Below are 23159 nucleotides of genomic sequence, written 5' to 3'. Positions count from 1 at the left end.
TGCTGCTCATTTAAATTCATTGATTCTACTGAATTTCCTGAAGAAGGATAATGTAGGTAAATACGTTTACCATTTTATGACAATAATACAACATAAAATTTCATAAATTTTATTATTTTTAAATCAATTTATACATAAAACTTTGTAATAATTGATTTAGTTTTTGTATCTGATTCTGCTCAACTAAATCCATTGATACTACTGAATTTCTTGGAGTGATGTAGGTTTTCTACTCTACTTTTTAAAGTACACGTTAAGTAGATGAAATATTACAAAATTACATAAAAATATTACCATTTTTTATTTATTCTGTACTAATTTATACATAAAAATAATCTCTAATAACTGATTTCTTCTTGTATTTAATGCTACATCCATATACTTTATCCTCTTTCGAAACGTTGTATAGATGAAATACTAAAGTTTTATTTAAAAAATACAGTGTAAATACATAATATCAATGCTTTTTTGTTAATTTGTTCCTAAATATAAGCATTAATAATCAATTTATTCTTGTATCTGTAACTGTTTGTCAACTCATTGACACTAATGAATTCCTCGAAAGAGGGTGAAGTAATTAATGACTTTAACTGCTAAATGTCATATAGATGAAACAGTAAACTTGTAAAAGATATATATTACAATTTTCTTTAGTATTTCCTGTACTAATTTACAGAACAAGCGCTCCTTAACAATTGATTTCTTTGTATTTCAGTTCCTGATATCCTCTTGAGTTTATCAGCAGTTGCTGGTGGTAAAGTGGATCTACCTTGCGATATCGCATCTCCTATGGAAGAAGACGAAGTTTATTTGGTTTTGTGGTACAAAGACGAATCTACTACACCTATATACAGTGTGGACGCTCGTAAAGGGAGACTCCCTCAAGCACGTCATGCTGCTAGTGACAATCTTTCGTCTAGGGCATACTTCTCAGTTATATCAAAGCCTTCGGTTCTTGAAATGGAATCTCTAGTTGCTGAAGATGAAGGAGAATATCGGTGTCGTGTTGATTTTCGTAAAGCTAGGACAAGATATTCGATTATCTACTTGCAAATAATCGGTGAGTACATCTCAACTTTAAAAACTCATCACTCTTGCATCTATATTCTAGTAATCAACTCATCTTTAGTATCACTGTTGTGCGCTTTACTCATCATCTTTACTTTATATTATGCTTGTTTGTGCTAATATTACTTCTTGCACTTGTTGTATATCTATATATGAGGGCAAATACTGTCAAAGAAATTTCGAAAATACTACAAATGAAGTAGTAAAGGCAGTAAAACGTCAGCAACAGTGTTAATACTCCATAGAATGATGGTTGTAAATAAAGGCCTTATATTCTTGATTCTCCAAGAATATAGGGTCTTTATTTAATGAATAAAGGCCTCATATTTACATAAAATAAACATTTTATGGAGCTGCAATCATTTTATTGCTCTTACAGTATTTGCACGCCTGACTGAGCATAGCTAAAAGATATATTTTCTACCATTTTATCTTCCTAGCAGTGGTAATTGCTCCAAATTATCCTTATCCTTTACATACTGCAAATTATAATAATTGAAATAAATTATATTTTTGGTATCCTCCATTCTTATACCATGTGCTTACTGTTACTACCATTGATACCGCTGAATTTCTTCAATGATGTTGCATCATATTATGTATTAAAACACATAAACTTTATGATCATTGCGTGTGGAAATTATAAAGAATATAAAAAAGTTAATGTTCATTAAATATATCATGAAGTTTTTAGTTGTTCGTGACATTTAATGCTACACATCAAAAAGTTTATGATATCTGCAATGTTCGTTGCTGCAAATACCAAAATAAATTGATAGATGAAGATGTAAGAGCTGCAGAAAGATGGAAGGAGCTTGCTAAAACAGGGTAATCCTTAAAATTTAGAAGGAGGCAGTGAATGAGAACCACTCCTCTGCATCCTCTCAAAGTGTGAGGATCAAAGAAAGAGTATAATGCCGCAGAGAATGATGCAGCATTACACTTTTTATTAGTATTAATATCCTGATATTCTCTTGAAAAATCTATAAACAAAAAGATAAAAATTTAACAAAAGATAAGAAAATAAACACCAAATAAAAACAAAGATAAGGTAATTTAGAAAAAAACTAAGAATGTACAGAATTCAATTAAACCCTTTCAAAGTAATTTTTAAAAAATACAAAATAAAAGATATTTAATAAATAAACTGGACAAAAAATATATTGAATTAGCATTTACTTATTTTATTTTAATCAAAATTATTGTAATTATTGATGAAGTATTTTCTAAAAAGTCTTTTTTATCTAAGAAACATCCCTTTGTTTTCTGATACTGCATTAGAAAAAGTAATTTTTTATTTATAAAATTGAAACTTTATAGATTAAATTACACAATAATATAAACAAAAAATTTTGAATTAAAATTAAAAAAAATACATTTATATATATTTCTGAATGAAAACTCATTACAACTCTTGTCAAGTGAACTATCAGAATCTTATCAAAATCCCATTACAGTTGTCTAATATGGTAGGTGTGTTAATTCTTTCTGTATTACTTTTTATATAAAAATATATATTTAAAAAAATATCTCTTATCAGACATTTTCTTTTCACTATTTAAAGTGAGAAAAAAATTTAAAAAGAATCAACTAAGACAAGGGAAAAAATAGTAAAGAACATTTAGTGATGGTTTCAAAAGAACAAAAATCCAATTTAAAGAATGCTACAATGAATCAGATAATAAGTGTGCAAAGTGATGTGTGTGTGTGCTTTTTTTCTTTTAACTTTTCTAGTTTTAAATCGTTTAGATTTAGAAAAATTAAAGGGAAAAAAAGAACAAAAGACTTCATTAGTTTTTAAGAGTGAATGACTATTATGTAGAAAAGATTAAAACTATTGGAGTAAGAAACTTGCCACATGAACTTAAACATTAAATGTTTCTATGAAGATTTGAACTCTTTGCTTAATATATTTTGCCACTTGCAATACTTATGCATTATATTAAATAAATAAAAATTGTTTTTCTTTCAAAAATTTTACAAGAGAATGAATATTGTGGGTAAAACATCAGAAATTTTGGAGCCGAAAACTTGCAACATGAATACAAATATTAAACGTTTCTTACAAATATTTTGCAAATTTGTGTTCGCGCTTAACATGGTTTATTTATTGTAACAATTCCACACTAAACTAAATAATTTTGCAATGTTCTAAAGCCTAATTAGACATTAATCTTTGCAAATTTTGGGAGAGTCACTTTGAAGCATCACTTTTAAGTAGTGAATTATGTTTTTGCTTACACTACTAAATGTTGCATTTAATCAAAAAATATTTGGAAATTCTAGAAAGTTCAGTAGGGAATTCAATAAAATTTAGCAACATAAAATAATATTAGTTGAATTATTTTGTTGCCATTTTTTGAAAGGAGCTAAGGCACTTTACTAGATTGTTTAATCTTATATTATTTATGATGAGAAGTTCGGATGTTTTGAGTAGAAAAATGCTATTTTTATTTCTAAATATTTGCAAATGTTACTCAAAAATTCATTTTTATGCTTCTATTGCTTCAAAAATTAGTATCAGATTGTTCTTACTGCACTGACAATTGAAAAATCTATGTTAAGGACTGACAAAAATGATATATAAGCAATTAATTTACTTATATAGTACAAGTGTATGACTATGAAACATCTTTAATGCTTTGTTCAATCAAAATTCTGCATTTGCACTATGCAATTTATGTCAAAACACCCATTAATTCAGTTTTTAACACACTTAACTGTCAGCAACTGCCCTTTGCAACTCACTACCTTAATGAAACTATACTTAATCATATGAAAAAGGGGTGATAAGATTCAAAATTCCTTAAAACACAGTAACATTCTAATGTGATTTCATGACTGATTAACAGGTTTCGCTTATGGTTTTAAGCATGATAAACAGGCTGCTCACCTGTGATTTCAAGGCTGATTAACTAGTTGATCGTCTGAAGCCTGATTATCAGGCTAATATTTACTCGAATTATCATCTTAGTACTTTATTATCCTGATAATTCAAGTAAATACCCTGGCTTAAACGTCAAAATTCTGCATTCACACAGCAATTCAGCTCCAAACACGCTGAACCAGTGGCACTATGAGTATGGAAAGGGTCAGAGTTGCAAGCTACACCTACTCTTTGCAGCTCACCCTCTTGATGATTAGGTACAGCAACACTTAATCACCAAGAGGGATAGTTAGAAAAAAGGCTGACAATTATGAGTGAGACCTCAAACTACAAAATGATAATAATAAACACCAGAGGCAATAGACATATTAATAGCAAACATGCCTTTTATCTATCACGCGACCTTATAGATTCCCTACTATTGTCCCGTTTCGAGGTGTATAATTTCTTGATGGATAACTTCGTGTGCTAATTTTCGTAGCCCAGGGTTCGATAACAGGATAATTGAATAATTTGTTGCTGGATTTAGTGCTGTAATCGAGAAAGAATTTATAATTTTACACATTCTTCATACTAGAAACATGGGCTAGAAGGTAACACAAAGATGCCTCTAGCATATTCGAATTTATTAAAGTTCTATGCAGTTAATTTTCTTATAGTTCTATATATATATAACAAATTAATGGTAAAGTTAATGTTAAATATTTCACAGTATAGACAGAGTGAGAGGGGAAAGAGAGAGGTTACTATTAATTAACATTTGAAATTCGATTTAGACGTCTATCCTTAATAATTGAGATTAATTATAGATTAAAGTAGGAAAAGCAGCAATTTGCAGATGTTAAGGATGATAAAATTCTTGTTTATCATCCGATCTCAATTATTGCTGTGTTTATTATACAAGATTAATTAACCTGTACTGATTATTTAATATACGTAGCCGATAATTGAATTAAGACATATGTTATATATGGTCTGTATACGTCTGTATGTCGGTTCGTAGATGAAAAGGCTGTAATGGATAATGAGATGATCATAATTTTATGAGAAATATATAAGTTTATAAGTTAATGAATAATGGATTTAATTTTGTTCCCTTCTATATTTTTCCTCTAAGAATAGATAAATTGTAAAATGCTCCATCCCAATTTTATAATGGAGAAATCTGTGATAAAGCTGGAATGGTGTATCTTCATTTATCTATATATTAAGAAAATTTAATATTTAAAAACTGAATTTTACGTATAACTAATTACAAGAACTTGTCCTTTTATATATATTCTACGTAATTATCTTAAAATTTCTTTTAAAAAATGAGAACTTTACTAAAAGTTTCCATCTGAAACATAATATCTATGCATTATACAGTATAGTGAACGTATTAATGATTTACAACATCAGTCTCCAGACTCCATACATCACATTAATGATGTTAAGTTGAGATAAATCAAAAATTAGATGATAATTAAGTTAAATATAATCAAAATAAGATTTAAAACGTAATAAAATCATGCTTAAATGTATCAGGTAGAGGGAGAATTAATGCATTATTCCTTCAATTTATCAGTATTTATGTTACTTAAATCGACTCAACTGGCTCGTTTATTATAATTTACATATTTTATAAACGTTTTAGAAGTTAATATTAAAAAAATAAGTTTAAAAAGTTTTAAAAAATATCTTAAAATTCCTCATTTATTCATGAAGATAGGAATTTAGTTAGGTTAATTTGGTGTTATTCCTATGTGTATCCACTTTTATAAATTATATGGCAATTAAAACTTAATTTAAATGAAAAAGTTTGCAAATTTGCATAAATTTACATATTTTATAATTAATTTTAACATAAAAAATACATGAAATTTTTAAGAACTGCATTAAAGATTTAGGTGAAGTGTGGTATATATTCGACATTTCTAACACCATTATTATTATTTAAAATAGCTAAAAATAGTTTAAATTGAAGTAGAAAATTCGAAAATTTAATTTAGCTCCATCTCAATTTTCCCAAGGGCAATTTTTGTCAATTTTGTATAATTCCCTTCCTTTATAATTAATTTCATGTGATTTATAACTGTAGAAAGATACGTTGCACCTTCCACTTTCTGTATATTTTTCATATTAATAAAAAGAATTAAAAAAGAATAAAATAAGAAAATACTCGTAATTTTATTAAATATAAAGTTTTAATATTAAAAATATATATTAAAAAGTTTAATTTCCCCCCCAATGGCACTCTAATCTTTATTGAGTTCTAATCTAGACACTTCATAACTTTTTAACGTACTTTAATTTTAAAAAATTGAATATTTAGTTTAATAAAACTATAAAATTTGCTTCAAAATGTTAAGCTAGCTCCCTCCCAATGGCTCCACATTCTTCTTTATTAAGTTATAAAGTTACTGCAACATCCTGTGATTAGTCTTTTATTAAGTTTTAATGGTGGATTAACCTGTTTAAATTCTAAAAAGTATTAATAATTTATTATAATAAATCCACAAAGTTTATTTTACTTCTTTCCAATGGCTCTACAATCTTCTTTATTTAGCTCAAATAGTAGATTCAACCCATTTAAAATCTAAAACACAATGAAAAATTTACTTTAAAATTTAGTTTGTTCCTTCCCAATAGCTCCATAATTATTTTTATTATTTTCTATGGCAAATGCATGTACAATTTATAACGTGTTAACCTATTTAAATCCAAAAGAATTAAATTTTATTCTAATAAAAACTGTTTAATTTAAGTGGAATTTTTTATCTGCTCCCTCCCAATAACTCTAGAAAGATTCCAAAATTTTAATGGCTGATTAATTCAATTAAATTCTAAAGATTTAAAGATTTATTCTAGTAAAACTGTAAAATTTACTCTAAAAAATTCAAGTTGCTCCTTCCCAAAGGCTCTGAAGTGTTCTTTATTACGTTATAAAGCTATTTTCCACACATCTCCAACCTTCTATGGGCACTCCTTAAGCTCTAATGGTAGATTAACCAAATTAAATTCTAAAAAATTGAGGATTTATTCGAAAAAAAACCTTAAAAAAGTCAACTTTATCGCACAAAATCTAAGAAAAATCAAATTTCTTACAAGCAAGTTTGAGAAAAATGGCTTCATCAAGTAAGAAGAAGGGATAAAAAGAAGAAATTTTTTCTCAAAAAATCTGATATTTATTCAAAAAAAATTGATTTTTTTATTAGAAAGTAGAAGAAACAATTGAAGCTGGAGATAAAATAGAAGAAGAAATGAAAACGTACGTTTTTTTGTTTTCAACATCGTCTTGCTTTCACGTCAATTGTCAGTCGTTGCCACTAAATAGATATATATATTTCCTGTGGGTCAATGCTGAATTTTTCCTTCTTCACTGTCGATTTTCATCAATCCAAATGGGAATTGATATGCCTAAAGGTGAAGCTGTAGAACTAACCTAAGCACTTTGACTTATTGATCTCGTGATCGCTTGGGTCATAGTCAAGTACCCTCCTTTATCCATTTGTTAATGTTTTCGCATTACTCAAACTTTCTTTAAATCTCCCCTATCTATCCATTAATTTCCGGAATAATAAAAAAAGAGGAAATTTTACTTCTTCCTTTTTTAACTTTCCTTCTTTATCAAGTTACAATCGCAGGATTCTTCTTGATTTCCTTCGAATTTTCATTATTTCTTCTTCAATTCCGTTTCCAGAATCGGGGGTCTTTTACGCGTTTTAAAGTTAAAAGATAATTTTGCTATGCTTTAACGTGATTATAATTAGTTCAACGTGTTGGAAATGTAATGATGTTGAATTTAATTAAGTTTTCAGCATAATGGAGTTGAATATAATCAATTGAGAATGTGATAAAGTTGAGCATTCAGCAGTTTGAGGTTAATGGAGGTAGGTAAACGTGATTAGTACGAAGCGTAATGTAGTTCAGCATAAGCAATTTAATAGAATTGAGTACTGATCGATTAAGATTGTAATTAAGGAGCTTAATGAAGTTGGGCATAATCAGTTGAGAATTTGATACAGTTGAATACAATCGGTTGGTAATGCAATAACTGATAAAGTTAAGTCTTTGTAGCATAATTAAGTTAACTTATTGAACATAATTAATTATAATGAAATCAGTTATAAAATATATTGAAATTAAGCCTTAATTTTAATTTATTGAAGTTAAATATAATGAGTAGGAAGCATATATAATGAATTTGGAAAATATAAAGTTATAAAAATAGTGCATGAACGATGCTAAATACAATCAATTCATTAAATAATTTATAGAATATTTAATGATTAAACATAAAATAAAGTTCCAAAATTATCAAAATTCGAGTTCAAAATTGCTACTATTAACTTTATAAGTCTTCAGATTGGTTCGGAAGATATTAATGTGGTGGGCCATATCTCTCGAACCAACGGGCGGATTCCCCTAAAAATTTCAGAAAACATTTCTCCTTAATACTGAAATTGCCGTGCAAAATTTCAGAAATTTTCGACAAAAGACACTGGAGTTATTAAGCTTCAAATAAGTGAAAAAAATCGTGCTCCCACACACAAACACACTGATGCAAAAAAGGGGGCAGTTTTCTGTATGTAGGGATTTTTAAAATCCCTACATACAAAAAACCGTCATCGTTTTTTGCATTTCTAGACATTTTAAGCTTCCTAGAGTCCAAAAATGCAGAATTCTTGAGCATGGGGAGGGTCGTTTTTTGACCGATCGCCATACTTTCCCCGTGTTACGTAACAGCCGGGAAAGTAAAAGTATGTTAAAATAAATCTATGAGACAGAAAAAGTCCCAATAGGCCATTTAAATGTAATTTAAAATCTGATTTTTCCCCCCACATCCCTTACGTTATTATTGAAAATCAACGACGTCTCATATACCTTACATTATTAAATATTGATTTTTAATTTTCGAAAACAATTTAAACAATTTATTATCCTTAAAAATACATTTATTACGTTCTATAGTAACAAATATATTCAAGATTTATCCAAAAACAATTTAAGTCCTCACAGGAAACATCAATTGAAGCGTTAAATTCGCAAGAGACGTTTGATTGATTGTTACAAAGAAATAAAAAATAAAATAAAAAAATAAAGATTAACGTTCAATTGAAGATATAGATATATTTTTCTTTATTTTATTTTACAATTTTTCAAGGAATATTTACTTCTATCACAGTTCTTTTCCCCCCAATATATTTTTTCCTTTATCTTTACTCTTAAAATACTTAAAGTACAATCAATACAGCATTCCTCTAGAGATTTTAAAACAATCAAGTCTTAATTTTGGTGCCTTATTTCTTTGTTTTCTAAAAAAATACAGAAATTATCTTTGTTTTTTACGTTATTTAATAACTTTTTTTCGTATTTTTATTTAATATTTACTAGAATTTGCTATTTTAAAAATTGCCAGCTTAGATCACGTGTATAACAGCTTCTTTAATTTCTGATAGTAAGCATCAATTTTCCCTGAACTTTTTAATTGTAACTCTTACTATTCTTGATGTTTCTGCCAATTTAATGAGATTTATAACTAAAAACGAACATTTTTATCTTATTTTTTGGTGGTTTATCTTCCGAATTTTACCAAAAACACATTTCTGAGTTTAGGAGATTTATAAATTATACTTACAGAATAATTCTATTTTTGTTTGTTACCAAATTTATACTTTATGCACTGTAAAATAAACTAAAATATTTCAAATTCTTGCTCTGATTTAATCATTTTCTAAGTAAGAAACTAATAATTTACCTTCTGTAAACAGAAAACTGTATTGATTTCAGTTGCTCACAGGTTGAATTCGGTAAAAAGAATCACTTATTGTAAGTGATAATTTAAGTAAACAAAGATTTGGTTCGAATTTTTCAATCGAAAGTATAGATTTTTGCCTAAATTTTCGAAATCCTGCTAGAATTTGCTGGAAAAAAGTCTAAATTTTTAACTTTCTACCTTTACCTTATACAATACAAAAAATTATCTGTAAGTGTACTATTAAGCAATTACAATACATCTTCAAATACTTTTAACGTATGTAAAAATTAAAATAATAAAATTAACCCACTTCCTATATAATAAATTGCCCCATTTAACATTATTAATCCGTAATTTTCCACTTAAAAACATCCCTTCCCTTATCTAACACCCGAAAACACAAGTAACAGACAAGGTCACACCGCATCCTGGAACCCCTTTAACGTCCGTACTAAATTAAACGTCGACCCCTAAGACACCCAAAAACAGGCCCCCCACCCTAAATACAACATTTACTAACTGAAAAAAAACCCGTTATACAAATATAATAATCATTCATTACACCCCGTGAACACCATCTAAACTTAATTGAATTTGGCACCTCCGAAATGATTTAACACACAGAAAAAAATGAAGAATATCTATATATATGAGTCTCATTTAACCTCACACGTTAAGGAATTCTTTAAAGAAACAATGACAGACATCCTGACGCGAGAAAATGATGAAATTTTGAAAGGTGAAATTACACAGCGGCTCTTACAAACTAGCTAGAGGCTCCTCTATCACCTTAACAGATCAGAGTTTCGTGTGTGTATGCTTCAAGATTATAATTATTTCTTTTCCATTGCTGTCTTTCCAGTGCCTCCCGGAATTCCCATCATCAAAGACCACAACGGCGAGGTGCTCCAGGGCATGATAGGTCCCTACAATGAAGGAGATCGACTCTTACTCATCTGCGAATCCGAAGGCGGTAAGTAGAGGGACCCACTTCTACAATTTTCTATATAGGGGGGTCCTCTTTTACCTGATTAGAGCGTAACTAATCGATAATGAAGAAGAAGAATTTGGTAAACAATGTCCAAAGATTTCATGGTTTAACTTACTTTAATTAATGTTATTTTCCTTCAATGTACTAAAGTATAACATGTGTGAGAGAATGAAAATGTATACTTAGATAAATATTATGCTTTCTGCTTGTTACAGAAGTTATTACGTCTGCTTATTAATAAGGAAAAAATAATAGGTTTCATTCTTAACAAGAAATCTTTACCCATGCCCGTTTACAAGAAGGCTACACATACAACTGATAAGCTTGATGCATGTGCCTACTAATAATAAGGCTCCTAACATGTTTATTCTGAAGCTATTACGTGCTCCTAGTTATATGTGTAAGGACAAACAGGCATCATGACCCTCTTAATATCAGCATAACATAATAGCCTTTGTATTAATAAGAAGGCTGTTGTATATTGACAACAAGGCTAATATTTGCACTTATCAGGATACCGGAGATATACGACTATTAATATGAAAGTCATTAAGGCTACTTACTGAGAAGGTTACTAGAAGAAGTAAGTATATTTCTTAGTAATTAGCCTTACTAACAAGTAAGGCTTGTCACTTTTTACTAAGCAGGCTTACCAACTTAAATAAGGTTACTTCATAATTTTTAATAAGGCTGATCACTAATACGTAAGCAGCCTTAAAAGGCTAATTTACAATATTTTATAACGAGAAAGCTATTATCTAAATCACTTAGCAGTAGGCAATTAAGTAGTATTTTCTAACAAAATGGCTCATACACCAACGAATAAAGAAAAATGTGAACAATTTATAAATTAAACGCCTTATCATCTTTTAGTTAATTGTACAAATTTAAGATAATTAACTTCAATATCAAACACAATTTATACAGTAATCCGCTTTTAAATATATTTATATCCTAAATATAAGGATGAGGAATTTAATTTCTCAATAATAATAATAATAATAACGAGTGAGAGGTTATGAAAATTTTCCGTTATAATAAAGAGGAAGAACGAATTTCTCCAATTTACTTTAGTAGAAATAATTAATCAGGTTGTTTGTATCCTTTTAGGAAAGGATAAAAGAGCTTAAATTAGAAATTTATCGCATTTTGCAGCATCATCAATTTAGCAGTAAATTATCTTTCATGTGTTGTTGCATAAATTTAGAAGAGTGAAAGTGAAATTAGGAAAGTTATTCGTGTCCTTCTCTACTAAACTACCTCTGTTACTACTACTACTATGAAACGATAAGAGTAAATGGAATAATTTTGCAAAGCAATATCAATCAGGTGCACCTGCTCTGTTCGTTATTTGTTTAAAAGCATCATTAAGCATCTGTATGCCTTGCTTAAAATATTCTTCTTTTTATTATTTTTTTAAAGTAGGTTATGAACTGAATGGCATAATTCAACATCGGTATCAGAATTACTAAAGAACGTGATTAAGTGCTTAAATAAGAGCAATTTATGGACTTTAAGGTGGCCATCCTGTGTATGTTTAAGTGTATGTGTAAGTGTGCTTTGTATATAATGTATTATACAATGTGTGCAGATGCCTGTTTGTGTTGTGTCTGTATGCTTTCCGTGTAATGTAAATGAGAATGCCTTGTATGTAATTCTTATGTGTAATGTAAATGTGTGTGTGCTTATTTGTCTTGTGTATGTGTGTCTTGCGTGTAATGGGAATGTATGTCTTGTGTGTACTGTACAATGTGTACTTACGTATATACACATACACATAAGTTGACACAAAAATTAGTTAACGGTGTATTGTTTTCGTGTGTAGCAAGTACGCTCGCGAATAAAAATTGCAAGCTTAGCTTAGAGCAATGCGTGTTTTTCTTTCACGATATCGAACATTCTATTTATAAAACATATTTTCATATATTTTATATTATTATAGGCCTATATACTTCAAACTCATGAATTTGTTATTGAGCTAATTATATAAAATGATACTGCAGCTACCCTAAAGGAGAATAAGTAATTTTGTATATATATATATATATAGCCATGAACACGTTGTTCGTCGAGCAAGTATTCCCTAAGGAGAGAAATTATTCAGAAGTTAAAGAGTTCTTAAAAGATACAGAAGATTCATTTAAAAAAATATTTTTCCTGGAATCTCTCAATAAAATCAGTTTGTATTTTTTTCCCTTTCCATTTTCCTGATGTTTTACTAGAGATAATGAGTTTTCACGAATAATTAATTAAATGCAAATCGATATTATTCAGCAGTAACAAGTAGTGCCTCGTGGTGAAAGTAGCTGAATTTTAATACTACAAAAATGATGTAAATTTGAGAAAATTCGATTGTATATACTGTTTGATTTTATTATTTTCTACAACATTTCCAGGTATTTTATTTTCTAGTAAACAGTGTAAAGAAATAAAATAAAAATATGCTATTGTGAAATTTTATAACATTTTTTTTTACAATTTTATTTATGCAATTCTTTCTTGTGTTCTTATCTATTTTTATTTTACTTGTGCTATTCGTCACAGTTTTCATTTTATTTTAAATCTGCTTATACTATTCCCATTAAAAGACTATTTCATTAATTATTCTTCATTTGCCATTTCTCATAAAATTAACCAATATTAATTCTGTTTATGCTATTCCTCACATAGTCTCTCCTCATTTAATTCTACTTATGCTATTCCTTGTAGTGTTTATCTAATTTTAACTCTGCTAATTCTATTCTTTATCATGTTTATCCAATTTAAACTTTACTTATTTTACTCCTCACAGCATTTTTCCCACTTTAATATCACGTCAATAATAATACCAGAATAAACTATTCCTCACAAAAGTTAATCCAATTCCTCACGCATTCTCTTCCATTTTAATCTACTTATTCCATTGTACTACTATAAGATTTACATAATTTCGGATAATATATAATTTACATAAATTCTTATATAGAATGTCACACTATTATTATGATGCAAATTATTTAGTATTAGCTTTAACATCCAATTACTGAAGATATATATGTTAATTATATTGCTGTATCACCATTATATTATTATCAAATCTGTTATAATTCTTTATCACATATTTGCATCATCATATACGATAACAACATCACAACATATGTATCATCCTAAATGTTGTTCTACGGCATCTGCATCATTATTTATACTATTTTTCCTATGTTTTAGTTATAAATGCTTAAATATAATATCATAGTCACAGAATGAGTATCCTTATCAGGATATAGAATATAATTATCCTGAAATATACAGAAATGCATAATCTTCATCACTTTACTCTCGTTATAGCTTCGTTCTTTGTATCCCTAGCATCTTTTACTCTTATATATACATACACTCAGACATGCATCGTAGCTTATATCACGAAATATTTACATAAAATCAACCTCTTAAATTAAATTAGAATGAATAGTTTATTCCATTTTTCCATATTCTGCATCATTGGATACAGAATCTGCATCTTGCAGCATCCGTATCCTGCAGCATCACATGAAGTATGGATACATTATTAACATCTACACGATCAAGAATTCAATTCTTTCATTTTATTTCTTTACAAAAACAACAAAAAAAGGACCATTCTAACACTTCGTAAGAAAGAATAACAGCTTTATATTTCTTCTTAATCCTACATTACTTGGAAGCTGAGAGTCACGCGTAACCACATAAACTATCTAAAATACACAATTTAAGCTATAATCGACTCTTCATTATTTAACCATAATTTAAATGGTAATCCTGTTACATTCGGTAGAGTTATACACTAAAAAATTCCTTTATCTCTCCACTCGATTAAATCGTCTTTTTTAAAGATAAAATTGAATAAACTAAAGCCATAAATAACCAAGAATTACAACAAAATACACAATTTCCCAGCTTAGAAATATCTACCGGACTATAATTAAGAATTTTTCATTTAAATCCAGCATAAAATTCAAGAAAAAATTTTCGAAAATTAAATAAATTTTGGTACTTTCTACATTAACTCGAATACAGAAGTAGGAAGAGGAGGAGGAGGAGGAGGAGGATGGAGAGTAAAAAATGATAAAAATTCAAATAATTCTACAGAATTATTTTTTGTTAACCTCATTTTTAAAATTTAATATCCATAAATTAATCGTCTCTATAGTTTTTTTAGTGGGATAATAAATAAAATAGTTGATAAAAACCCATTTAAGTCGATAGCATTTACTTATTTATGCATGCGTTGTATCATCCTTCCTTGATAAAAAAAAGAAATAAGCAAAAATTTATACGCAAAAAACGTACTGTGAATATCTTATGAGGTTATATAACCTATAACACAATTCATTTACCCGAAAAAAAATTTTGAAAATGCAAAAAAAAATTTTATGGAAAAAATTGCATTTTATGTAAGAGGAAATAGTCATTAATTGTTCGATGAAATCCTTAATTTGCTCTAAGCTTTGTAAGGTAGTAACTATAGAAGTATCATGTTTATTCATGTTTGAAGAAAATCACGTAATGCTGTTTTCGCACTAATGATAAAATCAATGAAATAAAATGGAGCGTGTCTTTCTTCCATTGCACATCAGAATAAGAATTAGTTGAAAGATTTTTTTCTTCCTTATTTTCCTCCTCCTTCTCCTTCCTTCTTTTGCTCTTGCTCTTCCTTCTCCCTTATGCATAGCTTAACTCATTGTTTTCTTCTTAATTATCGACCCAACTCACTTATTTATTATTTAAATTCACTATTATTTTTTAATTACGTCTGATTTTCGCCTATTATCAACCTTAATATGAGAAAATTTGAGTGAATAATCTGACGCTGTTGCTAAGTCTCGTGATTATTTATTTATTGGTAATTTCTGGGTTAAATTCTTAACTGTGAGCAAATATGTTCACACTTATCACGTTCGTAGCTATCGTAGATTGCTGTTTACGCTTATTTTCAGCTATTGCTCACGTGCATGTACATGTGGATTAACTGAAATGTATATTTATTGAACTGTAGTTACAATTATGAAACTGCAAAACACAGAAAATTGCCTTGGTTAATATTAAGCGGGGTAAACTTTAGGGATGGAAACTCCCACAATACTTTTCTAGGGTAGCAAAGAATATTCGTGCCAAATTTGGCGCGAATAAGTCGAAGTCTTTGCCTAACAAATATGCATACATACATACATACATATTTTGACTTTTATGTACATAGGTATAAAAAATATATATCAACGATGTTTTTATGCTCGAGTTTGTAAAATTAATTACTTGCATTTAAAATAACAAGAGAAGAATTTCTCCAATTTATTTTGTAGTAATTAAATTCTTCACGCCTATGCTCTAGAACAGCAACAGATTATGCTAATTACGTCATAGAAAAATCTATTTTCTGCGAGAAACTGCACCAACTTACCTCGAATGGATCATACTTATGCCCCGACAGCTTTAAAAAATTTCACGTAACATCAAATTTTACATGAGATAATCACAATTGGTTCACTTACAAAACACATAAAAGGTGACGTCAAAAGTTACGCGTAATCAATCCTTATTGTTACGTAAAATGTGAAGTACGTCACGTCGAAAATTACCATAGATAAATGACTTCGAACATTATTCAAAAGATAAATAGCTACATTCATTAAAACGCTAATCATTCTTATAATATTCATTGAATATACCCGAGAGATAATTCAATGATGCATGAAAAATCATCTTCATTATCCGTCTTGCATCCTCCAGCGAATTATGTGTAAAGCAACGTTCATGTTCTCCAATCACAAACACATTATGCAGTGTTAAATCGCCAGGGATTTCGTGTCATTTATTATAATTCGATTCTGCATCACTTGCTGATTATCACTCGATATTGCTTCCTGGTACAGTAAATTATCGCATGTCCTCTCATTTGTTCTCAGTTTGTAAATATACAAGTTGGAATTCTTTACTTTATTAGGCTACAATTTGAAAAAATTATAGACCTATAAATTTCCCACTGTCGTCGATTTGTCTATCCTTCTTTAATATCGAGAATGGAGTTATATAGATGGAATTCGAAAATAGATATGGAAAGATTGGGAGTAGGAGGCCTCAATTAACTATACATTAACGTCCGATCTAGACCGGAAGCCACGTGATTTTAATTCAAATGTTTTCCTTTGACCGGCACGACTCCGTTGTTGTCAGGAAAAGTATGATGTACAGGGGCAAAATACTGCTAATTTGAGATGGAGAGCATATATATTAAATTAAATTAATTTAAAATATGATTGAGAATTGCAGCTTGAAATTGTAATAATGTCACAATAATTTTTGCTTGTTTTCTTGATTAGAAATTTAAACTTGTTTTCTACTTAATCTCGTTTCATGATTAAAATACTTTACACCTTTTGTTTAAACGACTGTCGAATGTTGTTTACAGTTTATTAATGTTGATTAAAGTGCTTAATGTTGTTTACAATGCTCTTAATGTTCTGTTGATGTTGAATCAAGTCGAGTCGGGTTTCTGCGTGTTTACTATACGTTTTAACGTTGTTTAATGCTATTTAAAGTCGTTTCTGTCGGTTAATGATGTTATTTAGATTAATTTAAAATTGTTGTTTATAGTCGTTTACGTTGTTTAATGTTGTTCTGTGTGGTTTAATGTAAATTAAAATAGTTTAATGTTGTTTAAAGAGACGTTATTTAATGATGTTTAATGTAATTTAATGTCATTATACAATGTAAACTATTTTAAACATCTACTAAAAGAGTTAATTTTATTTAAAGTAGTTTAAAAGTGATTAAATTACATATTATATCTTTGGCTGGTTAATCGATAAAGGTATGCATTTACTATCTAGAAAGCTTTACAATCTAGAAAACAACCCCAGGATATTATTTTGTTGCTATTGAAAAACACAACTTGTAGCAAAGAGAAACAAAATAACAAACTTGTAACATATAGCTACATGTGTTTTGCTTGGTTACAACTTGTTTGTATAGCTCTAAAAAAATGTTTCTAGCAATTTATTCCTGTCATAGAATCGATTATTTGTACATCAATTATGTTTATTTTAATATAATAATAATTAATATCCCATTAGATTTATTTATTTCTTTTATATTAACGGATACAGTCGATCCAATACACCAGCTTTCCAACCTCCGGATTTAACATCGCACAGAGCACAGGATTTGGATCGTCTAAGAGATCGCGGTCTACTGATTGAGGAATAAATCTTCATCAGTTGTTTTAATTGAAATTAATTTTTAATTAGTATTATTCTGTAAATAAACCGAGTAACTATGTATTATTTATACCTAATTTACATAGAATTTACTTATTTTTGTAGTGGATCCGAAAATTTTTGTTCTTCGATATATTTCGTGTGAGTTTTTAAAAAGTATTTTAAAAATTTATAAGTAAATTTGTGCAAAAATGAAAATATAACCTGTTATTTATTATTGTACATTTTTATAGTTAAAATCACGTATATTTCGTGTTTTAATTAATTAGTTTTGCACATGATTCTAGCGAAAACAACCACTTATGTATTTTTAAAAATTAAGTTAATTCTTAATAAAATTTGGCAAATATTACCCTATTAAAAGCAAATTTTGCTATATTTTTAAAGAATTATCCAAGAATTTAGTGAATTAAAAGCAAATTTTCTAAATTAAAAAAAGAAAACTGATGCTAATTTACTTCTTTAAAGTAAGAGTAGAGTGGAGTGGAGAGTTGGAGTTAGTTTTCTATGGCAAATTTCACGAGTTTCTCCAAAATATTATGATCTTTTATATCAAAATTTGATGAAGAAATAAATATATTTGAATATAGAAGACAATAAATTAATTTACATCAAAGTCTTGGGCTCTGACACAATTTTACAGCTGGAAACTTTTTTCGACATTCGATACAATGATGAACAACAAATCTATAAAAAGCATTCTACTGTTAGCACCCAACCCCTATTGTTGAAGAGAAGTATAAGAGTTATAGATCCTTCTTCAATCTTCTCAGCACTCAATTAACTAATTGTTGTGATTGCAATAGGGATCTCAAGAGATTACTCAAGGTGCGGGTGCAGAGACTTGAATCCACCAATTTACAGCGTGTCTCGTGATTACTTAGTTTGTTAGTTGGATTCTGTGTAAGTAAAAGATCAGCCTGATAGCCTGTAAGATTAAGTATCTGTTCTACTACCGGGAAAAACAAGATTTTAATATATTTTTTCGGTCTTTTTAAAAGAATTTACAATTAAAAAGATTTAGTAGCGGGCTGTGCAAAATGCAAAACAGCTTAATTTTGAGGGTAGAGATGAGTTTTATAAGAAGAATTGTAAATACTAATAACGAGTAAAGTCTTCATTAAGTTCGACCCCACTCGAGATGTGACACGTGACCCCCTCTATCTCTCCATCTACTTGACCTTTAACCGCCGAAATTTGGTAGCATAAACCCTCCTAATACACCAATCTCCCTGAAAAATTTCAGAAATTTTCGACAGAAGGCACGGGAATTAATCAGCTTTAAATTGGGTGAACAAGATCGTTCTCCCCTTAAATAAACACAGATAAAAACCCAAATTTTTTAAAATTTCTGGACGTTTCAAGGTCCTCCGAGTCCAAAAAATGTAAAAATCTTGGGAGTGGAGCCATACTTTTCCTGTATCACGTATAACAAGCAGGGAAGTAAAATGATGCTTGGTTTAATTCTTCTTTAAGCATCCTTACAAAATTAAACACCATTATTCAGTTTAGGGAATAAAGTTAGACAGTTTCGATTAGGTTTGCCTTGTATGTTAATAGTTTAAATCCTTAGAGAGGTCATTACTGAAGACACAAGCGGTATTATATTTTATTCATCAGGTAAACAAAATAGAAATCTAACATGCCCCAAGGTATAGTTAAAGTTCGCAATGTCGTTCCTGTGACAATGTCCCGTTTGTCTTTACAGGTAAACCATTGCCTAGCCTTACTTGGTGGAAGAGCACCATCTTACTAGATGATACTCATGAGGTAACATCACCCAATACTGTAAGAAATGAATTGGAGATTGCTGTCCTTAAGAGATTGGACCTGATGGCTGTGTATATATGTCAAGCATCGAATAATAACATATCCGTCCCAACTTCATCTTCTATAACTCTGGAAATGAACTGTAAGTAAGTCTTTCTTAATATTAAAAACGGGAATATTATGTACAAATATATGTATTTGTTTAGTTGCTGCTTCAGTTTTATGGTGTGTAAGATGCTAAAGAAGTGATAAATCCTTACTTTGCTTCTTTATAATTAATTTTAAAGTTGAATCTTGCATAAAAAGTTATTATTTCTTCTGCATATAAGTGGGTTAACTTTTGTGCAGAGCGGGTGGAATGATCCATATCTGTACAGCAAGCATGCACAGATATGGATCATTCAAGTAAAAGAGTCGTTTATCTGTAAGAATTACTTACCTGTTGAATATTTTTACAGTAATTATTCGTTTATATTAAGTGTAATCGATGAAAAACGTTAATACGTATACAGAAATTTACCTTTAGTTATATTATACTTGAAAGTTTTGTGTGTGGAAGTATTAATTTCTAATTAAACTTACTTTCTGTGCGTAATCATCTATAAAGTCGTTCGTGAACTGCATTATTTACAACATAGATCAGCACATAATCATTTATATAAAGCATTATCCGTACATGCACTCGCATGCCACTCAAAGATTCATTCACAATGTCTTTTACACGCATTCGTATAAGGCATCATCCACGCAAACGCTTCCATGCACGCATCATCCATACACATCATCATTAACAGCTTCTTATTCACACATGCCAGTACGTCATTTACTTATTACTCGCGGATACATCATCTATGCACATGCATTTACGTACAGAATTGTCTAAGCACATCACCATCATCTAGTTTTTACATATTTATGTCATTCATTATTGAAATGTTGAGGTTAAACAAATTTAAATCGCATTGTGTTTCTTCATCAGAATTAAAATATATTTCATAGCATACACACAAAACCATTTTAAAGCTGGGCACGTGCATTTAGGAACAGCATCATCTCTATCGGAATGCATCCGCATCATCTTTCACGCGTGGATTTACGCACCGCATCATTGACGTTTCACTTTTTCAATAAAAAAAATCATTCATACTACATACAAAAAAGAAAAAACAAAAAGAAACATATTAAAATATTTAACATAATTTTACTTTTAAACCATAATTTACTTCACACTTTTTCCTCTTTATTAAGTTAAAACTTTACGGTTGATTTAAAGAATCGCATTAATTATAAAAAGATGATTAATTTATGACCGTGCAAATTACAGTTTTTAACAACTCTCTTAACATTTCCCTCCTTCTTCTGCAAGTTCTTTATATACATATAAATATATTCTGAAAAAAGAAGAAGGGAGGGAAAAGGAAAAAAAAGTACAAATTAATCGAATTGAAAGATTAAATTTGTTAATTTGCTTCGCATTTCATTATTTCTTTTTAAAAATAACGTTAATAAAAACGTCGAAATTTACTTAATTTTCACCCCACAATATCTACAAGTTCAATTACAGCATTCTTTAAAGAGGGGGGAGAACGTTGAACTATAACAGAATCTTGTTCATAATTGATGATCTTCCAAAGACTAATGTCAAAGACAGACAGTTAATTTAGTCTTTTTTTTGTAGAGGACGGTGATTTAGTTTTAGTGATTAGTCAGGGTGGTTTTTTGTATCGTTCCTCCTCCGGCCATTAGCAAAAAAACGGGCCATCTTACATATAAGAGGTGGAGATGAATGCAGAGAATCTGAATACTACCAACGATTTTAACCCTCTGGGTGAGTTTTCAACCTCATCTACCACCTGTTTTGGACATCTTTGATGCTGATCTCGATCTATTCTATGACTGGGCATGTTCACTCCACAAAAAATTAAACAATTTCGTATTTTTTTATAACAAAAACAGTACAAAAAATTGATTTTTTTCTATTCTTAAATTTAAAGTTTAATCAACTCTACAGAAGAACGTATGCAATAAAACTAAGCTTTATGTGTATGCACGCGTGCATAAATGCTCTCGTGTGTAGATGAGAATCTTCATGAATTACCAGAGAAATTAGAAATTATTTTGCTTCGTTGATACATTTTGTAAGCACTTCTAAAGAGGATGAAGTGGATTAAAATATAGAATTAAAAATGTATAACTAAATTCGAGATGCTTATCTATGAAAACATGAGTTAATTCTAAAATTAAAGGTGGTTGTGTAAGGTTAAACATAAATTTATATAAATATAATTTAAGTAATGTGTATAATAATTAAAAATAGTTAAATACATAGACATTCACAGCTTAAAAAGTACGAATTATTCAAGAATGAATGCAAAATATAAGAGAAGAAGATAAATTTATGGCTACAATTTAATCTTAAGCGTAGATAAATGTAAGTAGAAGTGAAGAAAAGTTTAAATTCAAGTAAATTATCAAGTAGAATAAAGCAAAATATGGCTAAATACGTAGCTACAAAGCATCATACAAAATTGGATACACTGATGACGATGAATCTAAAGCAAAAATAGGAATAAACTTAAGTATAATTAGACATTAATCTAGATGAAATGATAGAAATAAAGTTGCTAAAACAAAAATAATACGAGAAACAAGAGAGAAACAATCTAAGAAAACATAAATCTGTACATCATAAACACAGATTAGAAGGGGAGGGATGGAAAAAAAATTAATTTTGACCATGCACTCATTGTTCCTTTAATTGATTCGAGTAAGACACTCCACAGAAAGAATTTTATTAAATAAATTTAACTCGAGCAACTTATATATCCCTCCAGCAATAAATCATAGTGAAATGTTACATTTTATCCACATTTAAATAAAATATTGTTGGTGTGATTTATGAAGATATTAAATAAAAAAAATTCATCTAAGATGATTTATGGAATCCTTAATACTTCAGACAAGACGATAATAATGCAAGTAAAAAAAATAATAATAAAAAATAGAAGAAGGGATATTCTTAAGAAAATATTGCCAAACTAAATGAACTTACATTACCACATTCACACAATTCTACTTATTTTTCCCTACAGGAAGCTGAATTTTCGTAGGAGCTGAGTCTTTTCTTAGATGCAACTATCCCATCCATCGTACAAAAATCGGACGTTCAAAGATCCTATACGTTTCTAAGTTATCTATTGCGGATAGGGGGGTTGAAAAAGTGTAGCAGTTTACAGTTAGAAAAGCGGGTAGCCATTACCATTTATCACTTCAGCAATCTGACAAAGTACGTTCGGTTCTTCTTCTTCTTCTTCTTCTTCCATTTTTATTTTTTAACTTTACAACTACTTGGCTTGGATAGTATATTTTATGACAGAAGAGGTTACAGACTTTGCTATACGGAAATTTACCTATTCGTTCGTTCTTAGCATTGAAAAAAAAAAAAAAAAAAAAAAAAAAAAAAAAAATAGGCAC

General features: G+C 29.1%; 1 protein-coding gene across 1 annotated transcript in view; it reads left to right on the top strand.

The window, feature by feature from the left end:
* Nucleotides 1-23159, top strand: part of LOC136989432 (neural cell adhesion molecule 2-like) — a 223190-nt gene that overhangs the window by 131857 nt on the left and 68174 nt on the right. Inside the window, exons 2-4 of the mRNA XM_067287572.1 lie at nucleotides 716-1060; nucleotides 10558-10668; nucleotides 19624-19827. Of these exons, the coding sequence (XP_067143673.1) occupies nucleotides 716-1060; nucleotides 10558-10668; nucleotides 19624-19827 (660 nt within the window). The remainder of the gene's footprint in view (nucleotides 1-715; nucleotides 1061-10557; nucleotides 10669-19623; nucleotides 19828-23159) is intronic.

Source organism: Centruroides vittatus, unplaced genomic scaffold (genome assembly GCF_030686945.1).
Source record: "Centruroides vittatus isolate TY-2023 unplaced genomic scaffold, ASM3068694v2 scaffold_576, whole genome shotgun sequence".
Taxonomy (NCBI): Eukaryota; Metazoa; Arthropoda; class Arachnida; order Scorpiones; family Buthidae; genus Centruroides; species Centruroides vittatus.
This window is presented reverse-complemented; position numbering and strand designations above follow the sequence as displayed.